Source organism: Panthera onca, chromosome B2 (assembly GCF_046562875.1).
Source record: "Panthera onca isolate mPanOnc1 chromosome B2, mPanOnc1 haplotype 2, whole genome shotgun sequence".
In the NCBI taxonomy this organism is placed as follows: domain Eukaryota; kingdom Metazoa; phylum Chordata; class Mammalia; order Carnivora; family Felidae; genus Panthera; species Panthera onca.
In genome coordinates, this window is record NC_138343.1 from 104,882,352 (window position 1) to 104,909,171 (window position 26,820).

Genomic DNA, 26,820 nt, shown 5'->3' on the forward strand with positions numbered 1-26,820 from the left:
TTGTAGTCTTTTTGCATCCTCTTTCCCGGCTTCGGACTCTTAATTTACTAAGAGGCACGCGAGGCTCTGAGAATTTTCAGAATGAATTCGTACGACGGGTCCTAGGACATTACACGAATCCATAAGAACCTAGGGCCTGACTACCGCTGTGTATCGATAAAGGGCTTATAATACTACTACGTTCCAAAATCCAAACTGCTCCACAGATGGAGGATAACTAAGATGAGTTCGTGCCTCAAGGTTACAAGATCACACACACCTTATTTTTAGGGTTCAGTTTTCATTTCATTCAATAAATATATAGCGAGTGTCTATTCGAAAGGCATTTTGCTTGGAACTGGGGCTGCAGAAGTCTTCAAAATATACAAAATGAACACCCTTTGAAGCTTACATGCTAGTGAGGCAGAAAATAAACAAGGAAACGAACTGATCATGATAGGTGCTATGAAGAAATAAAACTGGGTTATTTATAGGGAGGACTAATGTAGTTAGAAAAGGTCTCTCCGAGAAGGTGAGTGTTGTGATAAACTTTGCACCAACAGGAGGAAGAGCATTCCAGGCAAAGAAAATAATTAGAGCAAAGGCTCTAAGATTGGAGCAAAAAGAACATTTTGTGACTTGAGCAGAATGTTCTCGAAGGAAGAGTGGTTACTATATAAGGTCAGAGTTGTAGACAGGGGCCAAATCATGTAGGCTCTTGGAGAAAACTATTTTAATATTTACATAGAAAAGTGGCAAAACCTGATTATGTACAGTATATTTACGGTTTTGTAGTTAAATATGGCAGATTGGACATGTACATTTATATTCCCTGCCTCTCGAAATCTACTAAAATGACAGAAGACTAAAAACAATAATAAAAATAAATGCTGATGAAATTTTAACAAAATGTGAAAGCTAGGAAAAGGATAGATGAGTAGAAACTAACTTGGATAAGAAGAGAAGTCAACAAAAACAAGTCACTTCATACACCAGAACTCAGGAAATGTTCAGAAATTAAAGAGCTGACACATCTGAAAACCATATTAAAACTGGCCTGAAAAGAGGAACATTTTGCTGAAAAGTCTGAAAAAAGAGCAGTTAGAACCATCTCCAGATTTCCTCCAACACTAGGTTGCCAAGTGACTGATCTTTCCGTCCAAGACAGAAGGCTACAGGTTTGGTTTTATGAAGAAAATGAACCAGCAAGGTTATAATGTCAGAAATGCACAGCTAAGTGGAGGGGGGCAGGGAGGAGTCAAGGTGTTGGACTGTAAGTGGGGAAGAGTGAAAGCTAAATACTGAATTACGAGGCTCCTAGCCATTTCCCCCAACACATTCTGATGTCTGATACGTGTCTTCCAGTCAGGAGATTAAAAAATTCTTCTCCAGGGAATATCATTGGTCCAAAAGATAAGACCTACAGATAAGGAAAGTCCTTCAATGAAACAGCCAATATCCCAGGTTATTACTCTGTAGGGAGGACAATTGGCAAGCAGACAATGGGCTGTTAAACAAATTTACAATAGTTTTCTTTAGTGTCTCATTCTTAAATATGAATGGATACTCAAGGATCACTAGGCATTAGAGTACAGCCTGTAGCAGTAAAGTTGAAAACCAAATGATGAAAAAGGAAAAAACAAAACTCTGAAGAAACAGAGACAACAAATGAAGGAGGAAAAAAAATACTTAAAGGAAACTACAATGAATATCTTCAGAGAGACAAAAAAAAAAAAAAGATATTTAATCCTTGAATCAAAAAGGAAATAGCTCTTGGGATTAAAAACACAATAGCAGAATCTATGTATGTATGTATGTATGTATGTATGTATGTATCTATCTATCTATCTCGATAGAGAGCCAAAAGGTAACCACGAAATTCTCAGAAAAGAAAACAAAAAGAACAAGAGATAGAAAACAGGATCTTCTTCAGGGCAGCTATCATGTGTTATCTACTATACTCTGTGCCCAGCATCACTTCTGGAAACAGATCTTTTCAATACTGTTTGTTGAACTCCAGGGTGGATTACAAAGCTTATGTGTGTTATAGTAATTTAGAGTTCTTTATTTGGAATTATTCATGTATCAATGACTATTTTTTGGTAAAAAATCCACAGACATTATAGAATCCAAATTCTAAATAAATGGCAAATTGAAAAGCTTGAAACAAACCAGCAGGACATAGGAAGAGGTTTAATGAAGCTGAAGAAGGAAAGAGCCTGAGTAAAACTCCACGAGGTTAGAATTTTTCCAGAGTGCACACTATTTCAGCTCCAATATCTAAAACAGTGCCTAGCACAGATTAGGCTCTCCATCAATACGATCTTGTAGGATGAGTGACTGAACAAACCAAAAGAACGAATGAGTGAATGAATGAGAGCTCCCATAGAAGACTTAGGGCAGTAGAACTCATTGCTGCCACAGCTACCGCGCCCGATTGAAATCCCGGAGTCAGCGCAGGTACCGGCTCCTCCTTCGGTGGGTGGAGCTCTGCGCTCGCTTCTCTCCGCCCCTCTTGCCGGTCGGTGCAGCCGCCGCCACCACCGCCGCCGCGGTCGCCGCTTGCAAGGGCTTCTGGGAGCCGAGTCTCGGGGTCTCGGGGAAGGGGCGCAGGTAGCCGCCATTTTGAGTTGCGAACCTTGTCGCTACGCTCAACGCTAGGGGCGGAGTGGCGACCCCACTGTTACCTGCAGCGGACGCCGCAACCGGGGACTGGGAAGTTAGGACAGCAGATCGTGCCACATTAATGGGTAAGTGGGAGTGATACAGGCCAGTTTGGGTGAAGCTTGGGTTTGGTCCCTTTGGGGGTTGCTGGTTCCAGGGGTCACTGTATTTAGCCCTTTCCTTGCGAAGGCTTGAGGACCAGGCCATTCTGCCAGGGTTTTTTGCAGGGTTCCCTAAGGGACACATTGGTGGCGGGGGCGTGGCAGCCGGACCTTTTCCTTGCTGACGCGACGGTGCGGGGGATTACAGATCCTCGCAGCCAGCCGGGCTGGCCCTCGGAAGGAGCCTTAAACGGCCGAGCTCATCCTGCCCGGTGCGGCTTCACCGTGCCTTGGTAGCTCCGTTCTCGGAGGTACACGGTCTGGTCAAATGTTGCCATTCAGTCCTGGGACCTAGCGTCTGTGTGGGTCCGGCAGCTTATTAGAAGTTCCACAGTGTCCAGAATACCGCACGGCTGGCCCCGGGGGCCTACTTGTCGCACGCTCGCGGTCCGCCAGCTTCCCTCCTCCACCTGGATGTCGACGCGGGACTGGGTGGGATAGATGCTTCTAATAGCTCCGTTCCAAGATGAAAATTTAACAAGTGTTTCCTCGGTAATGCATGAGAGGCGAAGGATTCGAAAGGTGTGCAACGAGATAGTGATACTTCAAAAGAATATGACATCGGCATTTACTCTTAGGCTTTTAAAAGCATTTTACGTCTGACTTGATGTCTCTTAATAACAGCACTCAGTAAGCGATTTTCTTTTTTGGTAAACAAGAAACAGCCTTATCCTTTAGCTCTTTAAGTACTGCTTGTTTGGTTATAGGGGATGTAGTCAGAACACTTACCCCTTTGTACCAGCCTTATATTTTTACTAATACGCATCCAGACCCGTAGAAATGGAGGCTTTAGGGGCACAAGAAATTCCGTTAATATATATTAGAAGAAGTTCAAGATGCAATTACTTGCCCAACCTCAAAACAGTTTTTCAAAAAGCTGAGTGAAAAATAAGCTTATAACTGGGAGAAGAGAGAGAGAGAGAGAGAAAGAATCTCTGTCCTGCAGTCTCAAAGTATCTGAATGGCATTTCTTATATTTAAAATAACTTGTATGAGATGGTAACCTTTGAAGTAGTCTTTAAAGTTATTTTACGGAAAAGGGAACAATCCTCTCTGGTGAGGTACCTTTAGAGATTGTTCTTGGACTATATGTCTCCTTTAAAGCAATTGCAGTGAGGATGCAGGTATTAAATAGTACCAGAAAAAGGAACAAATGATACATGAGTTGTTGGGGGTAGATTTTATTTGGTTACCATTTATATTAAAGATTTTAATGTGGGCACCTAGATTAATGATTAATTAGAAGTAGTGTCCAGTGTGTAGGCTGGAGAGGCACAAGGTAACTGAAGTAGATGTGGGGAGAAAATACTAGAACTTGTTTCCTTACCTTTTAAAACTATTCTATAAAAAATTTTTCTATTTGTGAATTTTGTAATGGGAGAGATTATTAGGCTAGTAATACTTGTATATAAATAAACATTGAGGATGAATACACAAATTTATTTATTTATTTATTCATTTATTTATTTATTTATTTAGAGAGAAGAGCACAAGTGGGAAAGGGGCAGAGGGAGAGGGAGAGAGAATCCCAAGCACGCTCTGCACTCTTAGCCTGATGTGTTGTGGGGCTTGATCTCATGAAGTGTGAGATCATGACCTGAGCCCAAATCAAGAGTTTGATGTGTAACTGACTGAGCCACTCATGCGCCCCTGCACAAATATATTTTGCATACGTAAGGATATGTGATCAAAAAAAGATTAGAGGCCGATGGCCTCGAAAAGCCTAATGTGTAGGTGATAAACATTAAGAGACTTATTACTATGAACATTTCATTTTCCTAAAATATTTTGTATTTATTGAGCATAAGTCAACAACTAATGTTGAAGTCCAGTTTGTTCTGTAGTGAACTCATCTTTTTCTCATCTCAGAGCCAAAGCTGTTATTAATGAGCCAGAATGTTTATATATGAAATACTTAGGGAATACTGCTGCACACTGTTTTTATTAATAAAGTTAGATTGAGCTGTTTCTAATGATAAGTATTTGTAGGTCCACACAGTATTATTGAAATCAATTCATTAATTATTTTAAAGAAGGATTTTGGTCAAGTATAAATATACCTTAATTGCTATAATGTACATGTGTTAAGTTCAGAGGCACAAAGTATCTTTCACATCATTCTGAAGTGCTCAGCCTTTTCCATTCTACTTTTAGCTCCACCACTAATGAAATTTCTCTCACTGTCTTTACCAGTGACCTAATTATCAAATCTGATGCCTTGTGTGGCACCTGGCTTATTGTAGGCACTTAGATTTGCTGGATGAATCAAAGAATGAATAAATCAAGTGGTCTGTTTTCAGTGCTACTATAAATTAAATACAACCTTGTCTTTTGAATTCTCCTCTCTTTCCTCTTTCTTCTGGTTCTCTTATTTCTCTGACCTATTTCTTTTTGGTCCTTTGCTCCTTTTCCCACTAAGAGATAAACATCCTCAAGATTTCAATCCTTGGTCACCTTTCTTTTATAGCTGTACATGATCGTAGATTATCAATTAGGATTCTTCCTGGGGTTTGACCCATATTTTTAACCATCTATAGGTCTAAATTTCCTGTATATGTCCTAAGTATTATAAATTGAACACATTTAAAATGAAAGTTACTATACATGTATTAGAATGGCTACAATTAACAACAACAAAATTCTGGCAGTACCAACTGTAGCAGAACAAAGAGCAACAGGAACTCTTACACATTGCTGATGGGAGTACAAAATGGTACAATACTTTGCTGTTTGGCAGTTTCTTATAAAATGGGAGGCATAAACTTACCATGTTATCCATCAGTCCTACTTCTAAATATTTACCCGAGAGAAATGAAAACATATTTACACAAAAACCTGTACATGAATATTTATAACATTTATTCATAATTGTACTAAATTAGAAACAACCTAAATGTCCTTCAACTAATGAATCGAGCAACTGTGATATAAGCATGCAATTGAATACTACTCAACAATAAGGAATGAATTATTGATATATGCCAACAATATGGATCTCATAGATACACTATGCTAAATGAAAGAAGCCAATTCAAGACTATACACTGTTTTTATTCCACTTACTGTGAAATTCAGGAAAAGTCAGAACTGTGGAGATAGAGAACAAGTCAGTGATTGCCAGGTATTAAGGGTGGAAGAGGGGCTAATTGGAGCAGCATGAGGAAGTTTTTTATTTTTTATTAAAAAAAATGTTTTTTAATGTCTATTTACTTCTGGGGGGGGGGGGAGGGGCAGAGAGAGAAGGAGACACAGAATCTGAAGCAGGCTCCAGGCTCTGAGCTGTCAGCACAGAGCCTGACCTGGGGCTCAAACCCACAAACCGAACTGTGAGATCATGACCAGAGCCAAAGTCGGATGCTCAACTGACTGAGCCACCCAGACACCCCAGCATGACAAAGTTTTTTAGGGGTCATGGAGCTGTTTGTATCTTGATTGTGATGGTTTTATGCTGTGCATTTGTCAAATTCATAGACCTTTATACCAAAGGAGTGCTTGTTTTACTGTATGTAACTTTAAAAAGAAAAGTTTATTGTTTTCATCTCAAAAACAAGCTAGCAATCAAACAAAACCATCCCTCTGATACTCCATCTGTATTCCCTGTCTTGGCTTATTTTGTCATTGTACTGAAATAGCTCAAGCTAAAAACCATAGGGTTTCCTAAACTCCTTTTTCTTATTCACCTCATATTTCTTATATTTATTTGGTCTCTTATTCTTTTTGAATCAATTTCTGCAATGTTTCTGGAATCAACAGTCTTCTACATTTCCAGTGTAACTATTAATTTAGTTCTGGTCTTCATCATCAAAGTTCAAAACAATCTTCTCTTTAATTTCTTTAATTCTGTTCCTTAGGATCAAATCCAAATTTCTCAACCTCATTGCAGGAACCATAGGTGTTCTTAGTTACATTTCTAGCTTTATCTCCTGCCTTTTCTCCCATGAATTTAATTTAGGCACACTTAATTTCTTACTGTTTTGTGATTATGCCAGTTTTCTGCAAGAACTGTGCCTTTGCATGTATTCCCTCTGCTTGAAATGCTTGTTCCTTCCCTTTCCCTTTTCATCCTCTTTCCTGGCAAATTCTTGCTCTTCCTTTAAAATAACTGTGAAGATTTTCAGAGCTCCCTGAGGCACAGTTAGCTGCTAGGTCTTCTGGGCTTTCACGGGATTCAATGCATATGTTTCAGCTACTCTACTAATTACAGTATAATTTGCTACTTCATTAGTCTGTCTTTGACATCAGAGATAGCAGATAAATGCCAACCTTCTTTTTCTTCTGTTTACTTCATAGTGTTAATTGATCACAATATTCTCTTTGGTTTCTGAAAGTAAAATTATTATATTATTTTAAATGTAACATGTTACATAAAATACTGTAAGTGCATTTGTAAGAAAATGTTTATATAAATGTTAATGTTTTTAAATACATTTATAATAAAACTACTTAAAAATATATAAGTATTTCAGCATTTAAAGAGAACTAATTATACCATAGTACTGCAAACTAGTATTGCAGTCATGACTGAAGTCATGACCCATGCAGCCTTAGTTTTTGTTTTTTTTTTTTTAATTTTTTTTAACATTTTATTTTATTTTCGGGGGGAGACAGAGCATGAACAGGGGAGAGGCAGAGCCACCGACTGAGCCACCAGGCGCCCCCAGTCTTAGTTCTGAAGGCAGCACTTTAAGTAAATAAAAGAAGCCAGACCCCCAAAAATATTTGACCTGTGCTTATTGAAGCCTAATACCATGTTCCCTTGAAAATAAGGTATTTCATTCTGGCCATTTCTTGATCTTGTTGGGAGCATAACTTAGGAGGTTTTTTTTTTTCAATTCTTTTTTTTTTTTTAAATGTTATTTTGGAGACGCCTGGGTGGTTCAGTTGGTTAAGGATCCAACTGTGGCTCAAGTTACGATCTTACGGTTCATGGGTTCGAGCCCCACGTCTGGCTCTCCGCTGACAGCTGAGAGCCTAGAACCTGCTTTGGATTCTGTGTTTCCCTCTCTCTCTGCTCCTCCCCTGCTTGTGCATGCACACACTCTCACTCTCAAAAATAAATAAACATTAAAAAATAAAAAGTTTTTTAAAAAAAATTATTATTATTTACTTATTTTGAGAGAGAGAGGGAGAGAGAGAAAGAGAGAGAGAGAATTCCAACCAGGCTTTGCCCTTCAGCGCAGAGCTTGATGTGGGGCTCCATCTCACAAACCATGACATCATGAGCTGAGCCAAAATCAAGAGTCAACTGCTTAACCGACTGAGCCACTCAGGCACCCCTAGAAGTTTTTTACTCAACTATTTCATGATTGATAATTTCCTGGCTGACAGTGAATATAAGACGTTTCCTACTTCAGAAAGGTTAAAACAGCAGGCTTTGGGGAGTGCGTCTTAAAACCAGTGAAGTTAGGGTAATGACTTTATCTGTGTTTAGACCAAAATCTATTATTTGTTTGATAGTTTAGTCCTTAAAATATTTGGTCCTTTTGCCCCAATTTTGTTATGGGAATGAGGGAATGTATTCTTTGTACATGATCTTTAGAATGGATTTTGTAATTCTATTTAAGCAGTAAGCATGAACTTAGTTTTCCTAGAGTAAACATTTCATGTTGTTTTGAGAGTTACAAGTATCTGTTTCTTCTCTCCTAACCTTAAGATGCCATGGCTAGTCCAGGGAAAGATAACTATAGAATGAAAAGTTATAAGAACAAAGCCCTAAACCCCCAAGAGATGCGCAGACGAAGAGAAGAAGAAGGAATACAGCTTCGAAAACAAAAAAGGGAAGAACAGGTAGGTGTTTCAAAATATTTAATTCTGTTTATCACAAAACTGTATAGATTTTAGAAGTTGCGTTATTATTGCTTATTTTTAGATAACTTTAAATGAAAAAGTGTTTTAGGAAATTGAATATAAGCCTATCCTTTAATTTGTTAGACTCCAGGAGTAATTCATGAATCAGAAACCTGTACTATTTTTAATCATTGAGAGGAACAGCTTTTCTGTTCTATTGATAAAACTTTTCTGTTAATTATATTTTATCCCAGTGCTAAGGATTTTTTACCCTTAAGCCTGTTTAGATCACTTCTGTTTGTCATTGTAAAATTCTTCCCCAAAAAATATTGTATTCATTTGTTGCTTTGTGGTTTTCACAGTTCTTGCTTTTAAGTTAATTGTAGTCATCTTCCTATGCTGATCATACTGTTCCTTCTGTAGTCTCATCAGCCAGCTAGATCTCTAAGACTTCTCTGTTCTGAACTTTGTATATGTGACATAAGGAATAGAAACATCATTAGAAAGAGTGCCTCTCAATGCTTTTCATTCCAAGTTATACTTAAGTTTAGAAATATTTATAAGTAATTAAGAGGGTATAGTCTTCACATGCGTAAATTAAAACTAATGTGCAGAAAGGGCTAGCAATGAAGAAAGTAGAGAAAGACCCTGTTTTATAAATATGATTTGACATCTCCCTATCTGTATTATCTAGCACAGTCCTAACTATATTATAGTAGGAACTCAAAAAAAAATTAAAAAAATCTGTTGAGTGAATGATTAGAAAGAACTATACTGGCTGAAGAAGAGTGGTAATTATTTAGCTATCAAAAAGAATATGATACCAGAAATTTTCCTCTCTATTTTGATGTAGGAAATGTATCTATGCATCCTACTCAGTGACTTCTCTATGCTTTATTTCTCTTATCTTTTTTTTCTTTATTATTTTTTTCACTTCTGAAATAATAAGGATAGGGCCATCTTTCCTGAGAGTTGTTCTCTATTCCTTATTAATCTGATATACTAAGTGTGTTAATATGCCACATTATTTTTCTTAGGTAACTAATTTGCTTTTTTATTAAGATTTCTTGGAAAAAATTTTGAAAAATTTTTAGACATCTCATACACTAGTGTGAGCATATATGCTTTTACAAGTACTATAAAACATAAATGTGTACTGCACTGAAGGGACCCGCCATTGGTAAAAGATCTGAAATTAAGAATGACTTACAGCAATCTGCAGGATAGAGGCTAACCTAGCTTGGAAAGTTTAACTTCTCAAAGATTATTAAGGTCTTCATGGCATAGTGATTGAGAAACACCTAAAATATTTGGAATTTTAAGTGATAAGATTATTAGTTTGTTTTGTACACTTAAATGAAAAATATAATTCTATGGGAATTCAGTGTTTTATGTATAAAGTGTTTGTTCTTTATTACAGCTGTTCAAACGCAGAAATGTCTCTTTGCCCAGAAATGATGAATCTATGCTAGAAAGTCCAATCCAGGATCCAGATATCAGTTCCACTGTACCTATTCCAGAGGTAGATATTACAAAAATATATTTCAGATTCTACTTCAATAATATTTTGGAGGTAGTGGATACAGCAAATATTATTCATATAAAATATTTAAATGATAAATTATATTTTCTGTGTTTTAGGAAGAAGTTATCACCACAGATATGGTTCAGATGATTTTTTCTAATAACGCTGATCAACAGCTTACAGCAACACAGAAATTTAGAAAGCTGCTTTCTAAAGGCAAGAATTATTATTTTACGAATTGATTTTTAATAAGCAATTTAATTTAGTACATTTATCTTATAAAACCAGAAAATTTAATCATTTAATAAAAGAAGGCTATGGGTCATTACTTTTTCTAGATCAACATGATAAAATAAGCTTTAAAATTTGCTAATGCTAATGGATAATGAACTGAACTTGTAATGACACGATTTAAAATTGATGTCACTTTTTTTTTCCCTCCAAATTTGTATTTAAATTCTAGTTAGTTAACATATAGTGTATATTGGTTGCAGAAGTAGAATTTAGTAATTCATTGCTTACATATAACCTCCAGTGCTCATCATACCAAGTGCGCTCCTTAACCCATCACCCATTTCAGTATGCTTATTTGATATTACAAGATTCTGCACTAGAGTTTTATTTATTGGATTTTTTTTTTAAGGCACTCTTCTTTGTCTGTACGTCTTAATTTTTCTTTAAAATGTACTTTTAAATAAGATATATTTTTGGAGGGGGTCCCTGGATGGCTCAGTCGAGTAAGCGTCCAACTCTTGATTTTGGCTCATGTCATGATCTCACAGTTAGTGAGTTTAAGCCCTATGTCAGGCTACACAGTGATAGCACAGAGCCTGCTTGGGATTCTCTCTCTCTCCTTCTCTGTCTTCCCCTCCCCTGCTTGCGCACACGCACGCTGTCTCTCTCTCTCTCAAAATAAAAAACTTTTTAAAAAATATCTATTTTTTTTAATAAAGTTAATTAATTAATTTTTTTTTTTTAAGTAGGCACCACACCCAGCATGGCGCTTGAACTCACTCAAAACCTGGAGCTCAAGAGTCTTATGCTATACTGACTGATAAATAAGGAACACTAACCGAGAAGTTGCTGGGGAACCATAAGAATATACTTTTTGTTGAAACCAAGGGAGAAGAAAGACTTTTTGGTACTTAGATTGCCAATTGCTAAAATATCTTGGTTTTATTTTTGCGTATCTTTGTTTGAAAATTTCCTAGAGATTTTGTGGTTCTCAAAAGTCCTCTGCATTTCATGAAAATTTATGAAGAATACTAATAGTTCAGTAGCATTTCTGTAAATAATGGATTATACTCTGACAAAATGGAACATAACTTGACTGGAAAACATTAGCAATGGTTGACAGGGAAGGGGACATCCCTGGAAAGTGGAGTATGCTTATGAAGAATTAGAGGGAACATTATCTTTCAGTTGGTGTTTCGAATGTTAGACTGAAATACTCCATGTTGCGAAGGTGACCTTTGAAATAGCCTTCAACTTACAAAATTAAATATTTGTATAGGAAATATTTTAGGATTTGTCTTACTGTGGTCAATGTAAAAGAATTTGCAGTAAACATTGCAATTAGGAGAACATTTGTTTACTTCAATTACATATACCTGAGGCTTTTAAACTTGGTCAGTGAAACCTAGGAAAGTTATTTTGTGTGTCCTGTTAATTGACACCGGGACCAGATTATTGTCTTTTTGTGTCATGTAATAACTTAATTCTTTTTAATTTTTAGAACCTAATCCACCAATTGATCAGGTTATACAGAAACCAGGAGTTGTACAGAGATTTGTGAAATTTCTTGAAAGAAATGAAAATTGTACTTTACAAGTGAGTTCTAAAGTTTTCTTTCTTAATTCTTTCCAGAAATAACATGTGATTAAAGTTTCTAGTGAAAGTAAGTTCTACAGTACTGAATATATTTAAGCATTCAGGAATAAAGGGAGAGGTGGTGCCACCTGTCTGGCCCTGGTCATGTTTGCAATGCTGGTTTCTCCTAGGAACGTTTGTTCTGTTAAACAATTTTGGGAAAAGTATATAAAGTCATTCTTAATTTAATAAAAATTTTGTAGCTGTCAACCTTTAATAAATTTTTTGTTTTAGAAAACCTCAAAATATTAATGGGTAAATTTTTTTGACCCTTAGCTAATTAGGGTTGTAACATTTTAGTATAAGCTCTTTTACCTCTTAAAATATTTTTATGTGATTAAGTTTTTTTTTTGAAAAAAAAAAAAAAAACTAATCAATATAATTTACTGATTATAAAAAGTTAGGTTTGTCCAAAAGAGCATTGCTTCTGTCAGAATACCTGACTCTTTAATACTAAACATTAGTTTTGTGAATTATAATTTCAGATGTGTTCATTTATTGTTCATGATTTTATACATTTTCATTATATTTTTTTCAGTTCTTATTTTTCCAGATTGAGTCTTTTTTTTTAATGTTTTTATTATTTATTTTTGAGAGAGAGAGCAGGGGAGGGGCAGAAAGGACGACAGAAGATCTGAAATGGGCTCTGAGCTGTCAGCACAGAGCCTGCTGTGGGGCACAAACTCACAAACCTTGAGATTATGACCTGAGCCTAAGTTGGACGCTCAACCGACTGAGCTACCCAGGCGCCCCAGATTGAGTCCTTTTTCAAAATTAAGAGTTTTTATTTATGAAATCTGATTAATTTTACTAGTTGTAAATCAGTCTTCCAGGTTGTTCAGCTAAGTCTTTACTCTCCCTCTTTCCTTTCTTTTTGACATTTCTTTGGTGCTCTCACTTATTCTACTTCTATTTTTCCTTAGTTTGAAGCTGCATGGGCATTAACTAATATAGCATCTGGAACTTTTCTGCATACCAAGGTAGTGATTGAAACTGGAGCTGTTCCAATTTTTATCAAACTTCTTAATTCAGAACATGAAGATGTGCAAGAACAGGTATATGTTTCTAATATGAATGGTTATGTTTACTAGATTTTCATGTTTTCTTGAGAGTTGCATGTGCATTTCATTTCTTAAAACACAGTAATTTCTATTTGGTGTCAAATTAGAATGAAAGTAGAATGCACTGTCTCAGGCATAATCCTGGGTTCTCTGTATGATCTCAACTATCAAAAATTACTATTCCCATGTATAACAGAGCATACTGAGACCCAGAAAGTTAGTAATTTACCCAAAGTCACAGTGAATGGCTGAACCAAGTTTTAAACCTGGGCTGGTCTGACTCCTCATTCTTTGCTTGTCCATAGATTATTTTTTTGTTGTTGTTGTTTTTAAATATCACATTATTTTTAATAGAACTGTTTTAAAATAAACATAAATAAATTCTCATAGTTGTTGTAAGAGGTAAATTTTAATCACATATGATTTGTACCAACAAAAGAAAATAAAATGTGGTATTTTTGTTTTGAACTGTTTTTATGGCAGATTTATCTGTTGTCCATTCATCTGTTTAGTTTTATATATACAGTATATGGGGTTTTTCCCCCCACATAGCATTGATATTAGGAGCCTTTTCTAATGACATTAATTATTCTTCCAAGAAGATTTATTGATTACTCATTATCTAGTCAGATATATTACCATAATTTGTTATCTATCCCTCAGTTATATTATACATCGTGTTATTTCTAGCTTATTAATGTTACTGATATGTGAGGAACATTATATATCAATCTTTATCGGTCTCTTGATTATTTCATTAGGAAAAATGACTTAATTATGGTAAAAGAAAAAATTTTAAGTTCTTATTACATATTTCAAAGTTGACCTCCAAAAAAGTTATATGTATTGATTTCCCCACCAATAGGATATCAATTCCACAGGGTGAAAAATATCATTAATTTAAAAGAGTTTTCTTAAGGTAGCTATATATGGCTTACTTGGTTAAAGCACCTATCTCATAAAAGATCTTTCTTTTTTTTTTTTGAGTTTATTTTATTTATTTTCAGAGTGAGACAGATGGGGAGGGTTAGAGGGAGAGGGAGAGAGAGAGAATCCCAAGCAGGCTCTGCAATGCCAACACAGAGCCCCAATGCAGGGGTTGAACTCATGAGCCATGAGATCATGACCTGAGCCAAGATCAAGAGTTGGACACTTAACCGATTGAGCCACCCAGTGCCCCTTATAGAAGGTTTTTCTTAAAAAAAATAGAAAATAGGGGCGCCTGGGTGGCTCAGTCGGTTAAGCATCCGACTTCGGCTCAGGTCATGATCTCGCGGTCCATGAGTTCGAGCCCCGTGTCGGGCTCTGTGCTGACCGCTCAGAGCCTGGAGCCTGTTTCAGATTCTGTGTCTCCCTCCCTCTCTGACCCTCCCCCGTTCATGCAGTCTCTGTCTCAAAAATAAATAAACGTTTAAAAAAAAATTAAAAAAAAATAGAAAATAAACTTAGGTCTAGAGTTGATGTTAAAAATATTAACTCATGTTTTAAATGTTAAAACTTTGTCAATTGAAAAACGTGACTTGTCTACTTGTGTACTTACTTGAAAAATTTGATTAAGAATATAATGAAATGATGATTTGTATTTGTAGAATTTATCATTTAATTGAAGTTTAATAAGTGAATCTTTATTTCCAATTATTTAAAAAAATTATGATGAATCTGGACTAATTCTAAACTTATTTTCAAAGATCAATCCCAAGCCAATTCTGATATTAGCTTTACCTCACTTTTCTGTGTTTTGTGTCTCCTTCCCTTTTTTTACAAATCAGTCCCTTCCCAGTGAGTGGATTCCTTGGCATAAGAGCAAACCTCTAGTATAAGTAATTAAATAATTCACTAAATTAATATATCTTATCTGAATCCATGTAGATTCGGAGTAGACAGTCTTTTTGTTGAACAGAATAAACATTTCACTAGTATGTAATGAAAAAATTGTTTAATGCTCAATCCTTGAGTTTGACTAAAAATATTAGTAAATGGCACTTTTAAACTTTTCTTACTGTCCATCTAGAATGTTTTGTTTTTTTAAACATCTTGGAAGCTATTACTTTGTTCATTCTGTACTAAAATCTTATTTGTAAGAGAAAGCATCTTATTTAAGATATTGTTGTAACAGGATATCTCTTTCTCATTTTTCTAAGGCTGTTTGGGCACTTGGCAATATTGCTGGTGACAATGCCGAATGCAGAGATTTTGTTTTGAATTGTGAAATACTTCCACCTCTTTTAGAGTAAGTACTTTATCACAAATGAATACTAGTTTTGGGAAAAAAATTATATTCTGCAGTATATTTCTGTATACACAATTGCGTTCTTCAGTGATGCTTTTAAATTTGGCTTCTGTTTAGCTGTACCAAGAGTAATAGCTTGAAAGTAGATTAAAAATGTTTCTACTTTTATCGTATCCATCTTTATTTTTTCTTAAGCAATACTTAACAGTGTTCATTGTGTGCTTGATGCTTACTGTGCTGAAATAATTCTATAAAATGAGGATATAAGTAGTTGCACTACAGTAAAAATTTAAGTTTTGCTAAAGCATGGAATCTTTAGTGCATGAACAGATGATGTATTTAGGATATCAGGTTTTTATATTTGATTTTGAAATGTTCAGAGAACAAAGATCATAAGAGGTTTTTCTTTCAGAGTTAGAATTTTACTTAAACGATTTATCTAGTGGTTTCTTTTTCAAATACATTACACGTTTTTTTTAAAAAGGAATTATTCTAAATCCTTTACAGAAATTTCATGAAATTATTTGAAAGTTAAATTCCTTTATTCATCTTGGCTACCTTTCACTAAAAAGATCTTTTTTTAGGCTAATTGCCACTGGCAAGTAGTGAAAAAGAAAAAAACTAGTTGAGATGGTTGAAAGGAAAAATTTTGTCATTTCTGTGCTATTAGTCATTCTCTCCAAGCTGAAAAATTGAATAGGAAGAATAAACTTTAGATACTAGTTTGCAAAAGATATTTTATTCTTTTAGAGAGGGTAACTTTCCATGAATAGAGTGATTTCTCAGCATTTCACTCAATAACATCGAATATTTAGTATGTGCAGGCCACTGAACCACTTGCTATGTCATTAACTTTGGGCTTGTTCAAAGTTAATGTTCCAAAGTGTTGGAGAATTTAGCTGTGCTATAAAATAAAATACTGATTTAGAGTTCAATATCAGAGTTATTTTGAATTTCATACTGTTAAAAGTATCTCTTAAATTTTCAATTTGAGATTTTTCTGGCCTGATTATAGGGTTTGTAGATTGAGCACTTTGTTTCTTTTTACTTTTGCTGTCTCATTTTCTTATTTGTTAGTATTTCAAGTTGGTAATGGTTTATAAAATAATATGTAAGCATTTCTTAATTCTGATTCCTTTAAATGTTTAAGGAAATTTTAATCATGACCAAAGAAACAAAACAAAACAAAAAAATAAAGCTCTAAAGGAGAACAAAAGCACCCAGCTAAATAGTTATAAACATAATAAATTTCAGAAAAAGAATAGGCTTAAAAAGTAAGTTTCAGTTTCATTAAAAAATTGAGAAAGATAGTGAAAAAGAAATTATGTCAACTTAGCTACCAGATGCATACACTTTAGTTGGGCAAAAGGATGAAAGTTATTAGCTTAAAAAAGATTATGGATTATCTGTTGTTCACATTGAAGTTCACATTTTAGTTGATAAGTAAATGTAAAACTTCTGTTAATGGTTTTATCAATTGTGTTTGAGTTTTAATTTGTTTTACTTTACTTCATTTGATATCAGTAAATATAACTTTTCAGTAAACATAAACCTCTCGGTAAATGTAAACTTCTTACTACTATAGACTTCATATACTGACACATTTGTTGTTTTAATTTAGTTCAACTTTAATTTATATAATAACCCCATTAATATAGTTAAAGAAGAGTAGTATACAACAGAGCTTGGACAACTGCAGTCCTCAGGCCAAATCCGGCCTGCTTCCTGTTTTGTAAATTAAATTTTATTGTAACATAGTCATTCCCATTTGCTTACTTAATATCTATGGTTGCTTTCATGCTACGTCAGCACAGTTGAATAGTTACTACACAGAAAGGTGTGCAAAGCCTAAAATATTTATTTAAAAAGTTTCTCAATCCCTGATATAAAATGTCAATATAATTATTTTATTTCTAAATGTGTTACGATTTTAGGAGGTTTCAAAGACTGTAGGAAGACATGTAGAACAGATTTTGTTTTTATGTATGATAAAAGATAATATAACAAAATTTACCATTTTGACTGTTTTAAAATATACAGCTCACTGATATTAAGCAGTGTTTTGTACCTATCACAATTATTTAGTTCCAGAACTTTTAACACCCCAAGCAGAAACTGCATGACCCGTTAAGCTGTCATATCCTATTTCCTCACAGCCTCAGCTCTGGGAAATCACTAATCCACTGTTTCTGTGGATTTGGCTATTCTGGATATTTCATAAAAATGGAATCATATGTTGTGTGACCTTTTGTATCTGGCTTCTTTCACTTAGCATATGTTTTCAAGGTTCATCCATATTATAGCATGTATCAGTACTTCATTATTTTTGTGGCTGAATAATCTTCTATTGTATTTTGTTCCCTTATTCATCAGTTGATGGTCATTTGGGGTTTTTTCCCCCCCATCTTTTGATTATATAGTATTCCTATGAACATTCATTCTTTTTAGGTATATACCTATGAATAGAATTGCTGGGTTGTATGGTAATTCTATCTTTAACTGTTTAAGAATCACCAAACTGTTTTCCATAGCAGCAGTACCATTTTACACTCCCACCAGCAATGTATGAGAGTTTCAGGTTTTCCATATTCTCATCAGCGCTTGTTATCTGTTATTCTGATTCTGATTTAAGGCTGTAAGACGGTATCTCATTTTGCTTTGATTTGCATTGAACATCTTTTCATAGGTTTGTTGGCCATATGTATATTTTCTTTGGAGAATGTTTATTAAGTCTTTTGAGTATTTTTTTAAATTTAGTTATTTGTCTCGTTGTTGTGTTACAAGAATTCTTCATAGGGGTGCCTGGGTGGTTCAGTCAGTTGTGTCCAACTTAGGCTTGGGTCATGATATCACGGTTCATGAGTTCAAGTCCCACATTAGGCTCTGTGATGACAGCTCAGAGCCTGGAGCCTGCTTCAGATTCTGTGTCTCCCTCTCTCCCTGCCCCTCCCCTGCTCGCGCTCTGTCTCTCTCTCTCAAAAAGTAAATAAACATTAAAAAAAAAGATTTCTTCGTATATTCTGAATAGATTCTTATCAGGTAAATGATTTACAGTTTGTTTTGTTTTGTTTTGTTTTGTTTTGCGTTCTCTGGGTTGTCTTTACTCTCTTGATAGTGTCCATCGATTCACAAAAGTTTTTTAAATTGATGAAATCCAATGTATCTGTTTTTTCCTTTTGTTGCTTATGCATTTGGTGTCGTATGTAAGAAACCATTGCCAAATTTAAGGTTGTGAATATTTGCCATTATGTTCTCTTCTAAGAATCTTACGGTCTTAGCTCTTATATTTACATCTTTGATCCATTTTGAGTTATTTTTTTTTTTATATGATGTGAGTTGCATTTGGGCATTCACTTATCCCAGCATGATTTGTTGAACAAAATATTCTTTCCCCATTGAACAGTCTTGACACCTTTGTTGTAAATGAGTTGACTATACATGTGTGGGTTCATTTCTAGAGTCTTAATTCTGTTCCATTGATATATACATCTATCCTTACGCCAGTACCATATTGTTTTGATTTCAGTACCTTTGTGGTAGATTTTGAAACGAGAACACGTGAGTCCTTCAATTTTCTTTTTTTGGTTAAGGTTGTTTTAGCTATAGAGGATTCCTTGCAATTCCATATGAATCTGTTTTCAGGGTACAGAACTGATTAAATTTATTCCTAAGTATTTTATTATTTTTTTGATGGTGTTTAGGTGAAATTTGTTCCTGGATTTCTTTTTTGACTTGTTCATTGGTAGTGCTTTGTGATCTAACATACAGTATATCCTGAGGAATGTTTAATGTGCACTTGAGAAGAATATATATTCTGTTGTTACTGAGTTGAATGTTGTATAGGTGTCTTTTATATTTAGTTGGTTTATAGTCTTGTTGAAGTTCCCTGTTTTTTTGCTGATCATCTATCTAGGTGTTCTATCCATTACTGAAAACAGTGTATTGAAGTTTCTAACTATGATTGTTCAACTGTGTATTTCTTCCTTCAGGTGTAACCATTTTTGCTTTGTATACTTTGCTGTGTTGTTAGGTTTTATAAGTTTTAAGTGTTATATCTTCATTATGGATTGATTTTTTTTTATCAATATATAGTATTCGTGTTTGTCTCTTAAAATAACTTTTTTTTAAGTTTATTTATTTTAAGAGAGAGAGTGAGCGAGCAGGGGGGAGGGGCAGAGAGAAAGAGAGAATCCCAAGCAGGCCCCACATTGTCAGTGCAGAGCCAGACTTGGGGCTCGAACCCATGAACCATAGGATCATGACCTGAGCTGAAATCAAGAGTCAGTGGCTTAACCAACTGAGCCACCCAGGCACCCCACCTTAAAATAACTTTTAACTTGAAGTCTGTTTATCTGATACTAGTATAATTAGTATTTATCTGATTCCATCCTTTCACTTTCAGCCTCTTTGTGCCTTTAAATCTAAAGTGAGTATCTTGTAAAGTTTATTATAGATGGCTTATAGATTGTTGCTTGTTTATTTTTGGGTTTTTTAAAAATGTATTCTGCCAGTCACTGCCTTCTAATTGAAGGCTTTAATCCATTTGTAATCAGCATAAATACTGACAAGGAAGGACTTCTGCCATTTTATTGTGTTCTGTATGTTTTATATCTTTTTTGCTTCTCAGTTCCTTATTGCCTTCTTTTGTGTTTGATTTTTTGTGGTAAGATATGGTATTGATTCCTTTCTCATCTCCTTTTCTGTATATTTTCTAGTTATTTTCTTAATGATTAATCCAGGGAGTACAGTTAACATCTTAAACTTACAATAACCTTGTTTAAATTAATACCAATTTAATCTCAATCTTATGAAAAAACTTTGCTCCTGTATATTACTGTCCTACCTCCTTTAAGTTGCTATTGTCAAAAATAACATTGTACATTGTATGCCAGTTAACATCGACTTATAATTATTACTTTATTTATTTTTTGAATCCTATAGAAAAAAAAGAAAAATTACAAATCAAAACTACTAGCTTTTATATTAACCTATATACTTATTTTTAGCAGTGTTCTTTTTTTTTCTTCTGGTTTTGAGTTACTGTTTACTGTGCTTTCAGTTTTAGTTACTTTTGTAAAGCAAATCTACTAGTGATGAATTTTCTCAGCTTTTGTTGTGCAGGGAATCTTTTACTCTCTCTTTGATCATTTTGAAGGATAGTTTTACATGATATAGAATTCTTGCAGGATACAGAATTCTTAGTTGACAGCTTTTTTTTTTTTTTTTTTTCAGCAGATTAAATATAAATCTCATTGCCTTCTGTCCTCCATGGATTTTGATGAGAATTTAGCTGCTGGTCTTAATGAGGAGTTCCTAGTTAGACAAAACAAAGTCAAGCCCCCTGCATCAGTCCTGTAGGCAGCACCCACACAGATCAAAACAGACAGACATAATTTCTCGGAAACACGTCTCTTTAGCTCTATTTTTAGAACCAGGAACTCACAGTGGGAGCTCTAGCTTTCTTCTTCAAGACTGTTGCCAGGGAGTGCCTGGGTGGCTCAGTTGGCTCAGCTGAAGCCTCTGACTTCAGCTCAGGTCATGATCTGTCGGTTTGTGGGTTTGAGCCCCACCTCAGGCTCTGTGCTGACAGCTTGCTCAGAGCCTGGAGGCTGCTCCGGATTCTGTCTCCCTTTCTCTCTGCCCCTCCCCTGCTCAACTCTGTCTCTGTCTCTCTCAAAAATAAATAAACATTAAAAAAAAATGTAAAAAAGACTGCTGCCAGAGTGGGGAGGGAGTTGGGCAAGGGTAAATTATGCTGTTTAAAGCCCACCACATTTTAGCCCTTTCCTATTTAAAAGTTTTCTTTGTAAACTTTTGACTGTTTTCAAGAGTTCTTTTTTTTTAAATATGAAATTTATTGACAAATTGGTTTCCATACAACACCCAGTGCTCATCCCAACAGGTGCCCTCCTCAATGCCCATCACCCACTTTCTCCTCCCTCCCACCCCCCATCAACCCTCAGTTTATTCTCAGCTTTTAAGAGTCTCTTATGGTTTGCCTCCCTCCCTGTCTTTTTTTTTCCCTTCCCCTCCCCTATGGTCTTCTGTTAAGTTTCTCAGGATCCACATAAGAGTGAAAACATACGGTATCTGTCTTTCTCTGTATGACTTATTTCACCTAGCATCACACTCTCCAGTTCCATCCACGTTGCTACAAAAGGCCAGATTTCATTCTTTCTCATTGCCAAGTAGTATTCCATTATATATGTAAACCACAGTTTCTTTATCCATTCATCAGTTGATGGACATTTAGGCTCTTTCCATAATTTGGCTATTGTTGAGAGTGCTGCTATAAACATTGGGGTACAAGTGCCCCTATGCATCAGCACTCCTGTAAATTCCTAGCAGTATCCCTTGGGTAAATTCCTAGCAGTCATAAGATAGATCTGTTTTTAATTTTTGATGAACATCCACACTGTTTCCCGAGTGGCTGCACCAATTTGCATTCCCACCAACAGTGCAAGAGGGTTCCTGTTTCTCCACATCCTCTCTAGCATCTATAGTCTCCTGATTTGTTCATTTTGGCCACTCTGACTGGCGTGAGGTGATATCTCAGTGTGGTTTTGATTTGTATTTCCCTGATGAGGAGTGACGTTGAGCATTTTTTCATGTGCCTGTTGGCCATCTGGATGTTTTCTTTAGAGAAGTGTCTATTCATGTCTTCTGCCCATTTCTTCACTGGATTATTTGTTTTTCGGGTATGGAGTTTGGTGAGCTCTTTATAGATTTTTGGATACTAGCCCTTTGTCTGATATGTCATTTGCAAATATCTTTTCCCATTCTGTCGGTTGCCTTTTAGTTTTGTTGATTTTTTCCTTTGCAGTGCAGAAGCTTTTTATCTTCACGAGGTCCCAATAGTTCATTTTTGCTTTTAATTCCCTTGCCTTTGGAGATGTGTCAAGTAAGAAATTGCTGCGGCTGAGGTCAAAGAGGTTTTTTCCTGCTTTCTCCTCTAGGGTTTTGATGGTTTCCTGTCTCACATTCAGGTCCTTCATCCATTTTGAGTTTATTTTTGTGAATGGTGTAAGAAAGTCGTCTAGTTTCATTCGTGTGCATGTTGCTGTCCAGTTTTCCCAGCACCATTTGTTAAAGAGACTGTCTTTTTTCCATTGGATACTCTTTCCTGCTTTGTTAAACATTAGTTTGCCATACATTTGTGGGTCCAATTCTGGAGCCTCTACTCTATTCCATTGGTCTATGTGTCTGTTTTTGTGCCAGTACCATGCTATCTTGATGATTACAGCTTTGTAGTAGAGGCTAAAGTCTGGGATTGTGATGCTTTGGTTTTCTTCAAAATTACTTTGGCTATTTGGGGCCTTTTGTGGTTCCATACAAATTTTAGGATTGCTTGTTCTAGCTTCGAGAAGAATGCTGGTGCAATTTTGATTGGGATTGCATTGAATGTGTAGATAGCTTTGGGTAGTATTGACATTTTGACAACATTTATTCTTCCAATCCATGAACACGGAATGTTTTTCCCATTTCTTTATATCTTCTTCAATTTCCTTCATAAGCTTTCTATAGTTTTCAGCATACAGATCTTGTACATCTTTGGTTAGGTTTATTCCTAGGTATTTTATGCTTCTTGGTGCAATTGTGAATGGGATCAGTTTCTTTATTTGTCTTTCTGTTGCTTCATTATTAGTGTATAAGAATGCAACTGATTTCTGTACATTAATTTTGTATCCTGCGACTTTGCTGAATTCATGTATCAGTTCTAGCAGACTTTTGGTGGAATCTGTCAGGTTTTCCACATATAGTATCATGTCATCTGCAAAAAGCGAAAGCTTGACTTCATCTTTGCCAATTTTGATGCCTTTGATTTCCTTTTGTTGTCTGATTGCTGATGCTAGAACTTCCAACACTATGTTAAACAACAGCAGTGAGAGTGGACATCCCTGTCGTGTTCCTGATCTCAGCGGGAAAGCTCTCAGTTTTTCCCCATTGAGGATGGTATTAGCTGTGGGCTTTTCATAAATGGCTTTTATGATGTTTAAATGTGTTCCTTCTATCCTGAGTTTCTCGAGGGTTTTTATTAAGAAAGGATGCTGAATGTTGTCAAAAGCTTTTCTGCCTCGATTGACAGGATCATATGGTTCTTATCTTATTAATGTGATGTATCACGTTGATTGATTTACGAATGTGGAACCAGACCTGCAGCCCAGGAATGAATCCCACTTGATCATGGTGAATAATTTTATGTGCTGTTGAATTCAATTTGCTAGTATCTTGTTGAGAATTTTTGCATCCATATTCATCAGGGATATTGGCTTATAGTTCTCTTTTTTTTTCTGGGTCTCTGTCTGGTTTGGGAATCAAAGTAATGCTGGCTTCATAGAATGAGTCTGGAAGTTTTCCTTCCCTTTCTATTTTTTGGAACAGTTTGAGAAGGATAGGTGTTATCTCTGCTTTAAATGTCTGGTAGAATTCCCCAGGGAAGCCATCTGATCCTGGACTCTTATTTGTTGGGAGATTTTTAATAACTGATTCAATTTCCTCACTGGTTATGGGTCTATTCAAATTTTCTATTTCTTCCCGTTTGAGTTTTGGAAGTTTGTGAGTGCTTAGGAATTTGTCAATTTCTTCCAGTTTGTCCAGTTTGTTGGCATATAATTTTTCATAGTATTCCCTGGTAATTGCTTGTATTTCTGAGGGATTGGTTGTAATAATTCCATTTTCATTCATGATTTTATCTATTTGGGTCATCTCCCTTTTCTTTTTGAGAAGCCTGGCTAGAGGTTTATCAATTCTGTTTATTTTTTCAAAAAACCAACTCTTGGGGCGCCTGGGTGGCGCAGTCGGTTGAGCGTCCGACTTCAGCTCAGGTCATGATCTCACAGTTTGTGAGTTCAAGCCCCGCATCAGGCTCTGTGCTGACAGCTTGGAGCCTGGAGCCTACTTCGGATTCTGTGTCTCCCTCTCTCTCTACCCCTCCCCTGCTCATACTCTGTCTCTCTCTCTCTGAAAAATGAATAAACTTAAAAAAAAATTAAAAAAAAAAAAAAAAAGACCAACTCTTGGTTTCATTGATCTGCTCTACAGTTTTTTTAGATTCTATATTGTTTATTTCTGCTCTGATCTTTATTATTTCTCTTCTGTGCTGGGTTTGGAGTGTCTTTGCTGTTTTGCTTCTATTTCCTAACAGCACACGCTGTTAGATTTTGTATTTGGGATTTCTTTTTTTTTTTTTTTTTAATGTTTATTTTGAGAGAGAGTGCTGCAAATGGGGGAGGGGCAGAGAGGGAGAGAGAATCCCAAGCAGGCTCAGCACTGCAATGCCCACTAGGGGTTAGGCTCCATCTCACTGATTGTGAGATCATGACCTGAGCTGAAACTCCAAGAGTTGGATGCTTAAGTGACTTAGCTGCCCAGGTGCCCCTGTCTTCAAGAGTTCTGATAAAGTTGATTCTGACAAAGTTTGCAGATTTTTTTGTTGTTGTTTATATATTTTTTTCTAGTGGGGGACAAGCTGCAAAAGTTACCTTCTCTACCATTTTTGCTGATGTCACTACAGAATAGAGGTTTTTTTTTTTTTAAACCTAGTTTCTGTATAGCTGTGGCAGGTTGCAGATCAAATATACTGAGAGACAATCTATTCAGAACAAAACATCTCTTCTCAGTAGCTGATCTGCATTTGATTTGACCCTGTGTACATACCTTGCTTCCTAAAAGTATAATGTATTATTTTCATGGTAAAAAAAAAAGTAATCCAATACTCTTTTTAAAGTATATAGAAATGAGTCAGTTTTCCATGACACCCTTTATTTTGACATGTTTTATGTCTTGTAAAAATCTATTCAGATCATAGATTCCAATTTTTAAAAATAAAGTGGTGATATATATTTTTATTTCTGGGGATATAATTATTTTTAAAATTCCCCTTTCCTAGTTTACCACTTGGGTTTGACTACCTTATGAAATATATTGCGAATTTTTATACTTTATGATACAAAATAGCTAAAGAGAAAAAATGAATGTAAAGTGACAATTTTCTTTTTTCTTTTCTTTTTTTTCTTTCTTTCTTTCTTTCTTTTTTTTTTTTTTTTTTTTTTTGGCAGGTTATTAACAAATTCAAACAGACTAACAACAACCAGAAATGCTGTATGGGCCCTCTCAAATTTATGTAGAGGGAAAAACCCTCCTCCAAACTTTAGTAAGGTATGAATAAAATATACAAATTAAGGAATCTATCTATGTAAATGTTTAAATCTCCTTATAATAGATTTTTAGAGATTGAAGGAAACATTATGCCTTTTTTTGGTAATTATTTTCTTTATTGACCAGACAATATTGAGATATACAGTGGAAAAGAAGTTTCCCTTCTGCTCTTACTTTACCTCATGATTGCCCCTCAGCAACCATTGTCACTTTGTTGTTTATGTACGTTAATGTTGACTTTAGAAATCCACTAGTCTAGTCCTTTTCATTTATAGGAAATTGAAGCCCCTAAAAAGGTAAAGGTAATTCATCCAGGTCTACTCTTAGTTGTAAAATCTGAAAAGTAATTAGTCCATGGTGGCTTCTGCTTTCCCAGTGTACTTTTTATCTGTTTAGAATATCTTTTTCCCCATCTCCTCATATTCTGCTAAAAGAGTAGATTATTATTAATAAATTCCCAGTCTAGTTCTATTGTCTTACCAATAAGATGCTGTTAAAAAAATAGAATGTAGGTAAATTTCTGGGCTATCATTATACTTCTTCTGAATTCAGTATTAATTAAAGAGGAACAAGAGCTCAAAATCTGGTGTGGATTTAGTGATAACGTTTCTGGGGGCAAAAAATAATAAATTCCTTATTCAAAAATATGCATGAATTAGTATGCCTTCTCATTTATGCTTTAACCATTCCAGTTTTAAAAATGGATGATTTGGCCACATTTCATGTGAACTGCCAACACGACTTTAAAATCTCATTGGTACCATGATTCTGTTGATCTTTCTCCACACCCCATAGCATGTTATGGGTTCAATCATAGTTCATAAAATTCTTATACTACCATCTATGCTTATTCTATTCCATGTTTGTTGACAAGTGCATAATATGACTAAAGAGCTAGTTTAAAGCATTGTAAAGTATGCTAAAAGGAGGAACAAAATTATTATTTTAATCAGAAATTTGGTTTAATAGATATATATCTTAGAAAAGTTTTGCATAAGTTGTACCACAGCTCCTCGAGGAAGCATATTATAAAACAATGTTGCAACAATGGCCTTATTCAGTATAAAAGGATTTTTTATAATTTTCACTTTAATAGTGAAAGAAGAAATGAGTATTTGGACTGTGTATAATACAAGGAAAAGAATATTATGTGGTACACAAGTACCCCTCAAACAGCCTTAGAAAAAAACCTATATAAAAAAGCTGATTATTTGGCATGATCATTATAGAATTGGAAGGAAAGAAAATGTTCATATTTTATCTAAGGAGATGATAAGGGTCCATTCAACTGATGGTGGTGAATCTTTCACCAGCTATTTATATGTTTAGACTTGCATGTAGAATTTGCTTGCTAATTATATTTATGGTTTTAGCAATCATTGTAAT

General features: G+C 35.2%; 1 protein-coding gene across 1 annotated transcript in view; it reads left to right on the forward strand.

Moving 5' to 3' along the window:
• The first annotated feature begins 2,539 nt into the window (after positions 1-2,539).
• The window catches only part of KPNA5 (karyopherin subunit alpha 5), a 43,360-nt gene continuing 19,079 nt past the window's right edge, over positions 2,540-26,820 (forward strand). The window contains exons 1-8 of the mRNA XM_060616473.3: positions 2,540-2,729; positions 8,458-8,591; positions 10,012-10,113; positions 10,233-10,332; positions 11,852-11,946; positions 12,909-13,040; positions 15,188-15,276; positions 25,335-25,434. Of these exons, the coding sequence (XP_060472456.2) occupies positions 2,726-2,729; positions 8,458-8,591; positions 10,012-10,113; positions 10,233-10,332; positions 11,852-11,946; positions 12,909-13,040; positions 15,188-15,276; positions 25,335-25,434 (756 nt within the window). The 5' untranslated portion in view covers positions 2,540-2,725. The remainder of the gene's footprint in view (positions 2,730-8,457; positions 8,592-10,011; positions 10,114-10,232; positions 10,333-11,851; positions 11,947-12,908; positions 13,041-15,187; positions 15,277-25,334; positions 25,435-26,820) is intronic.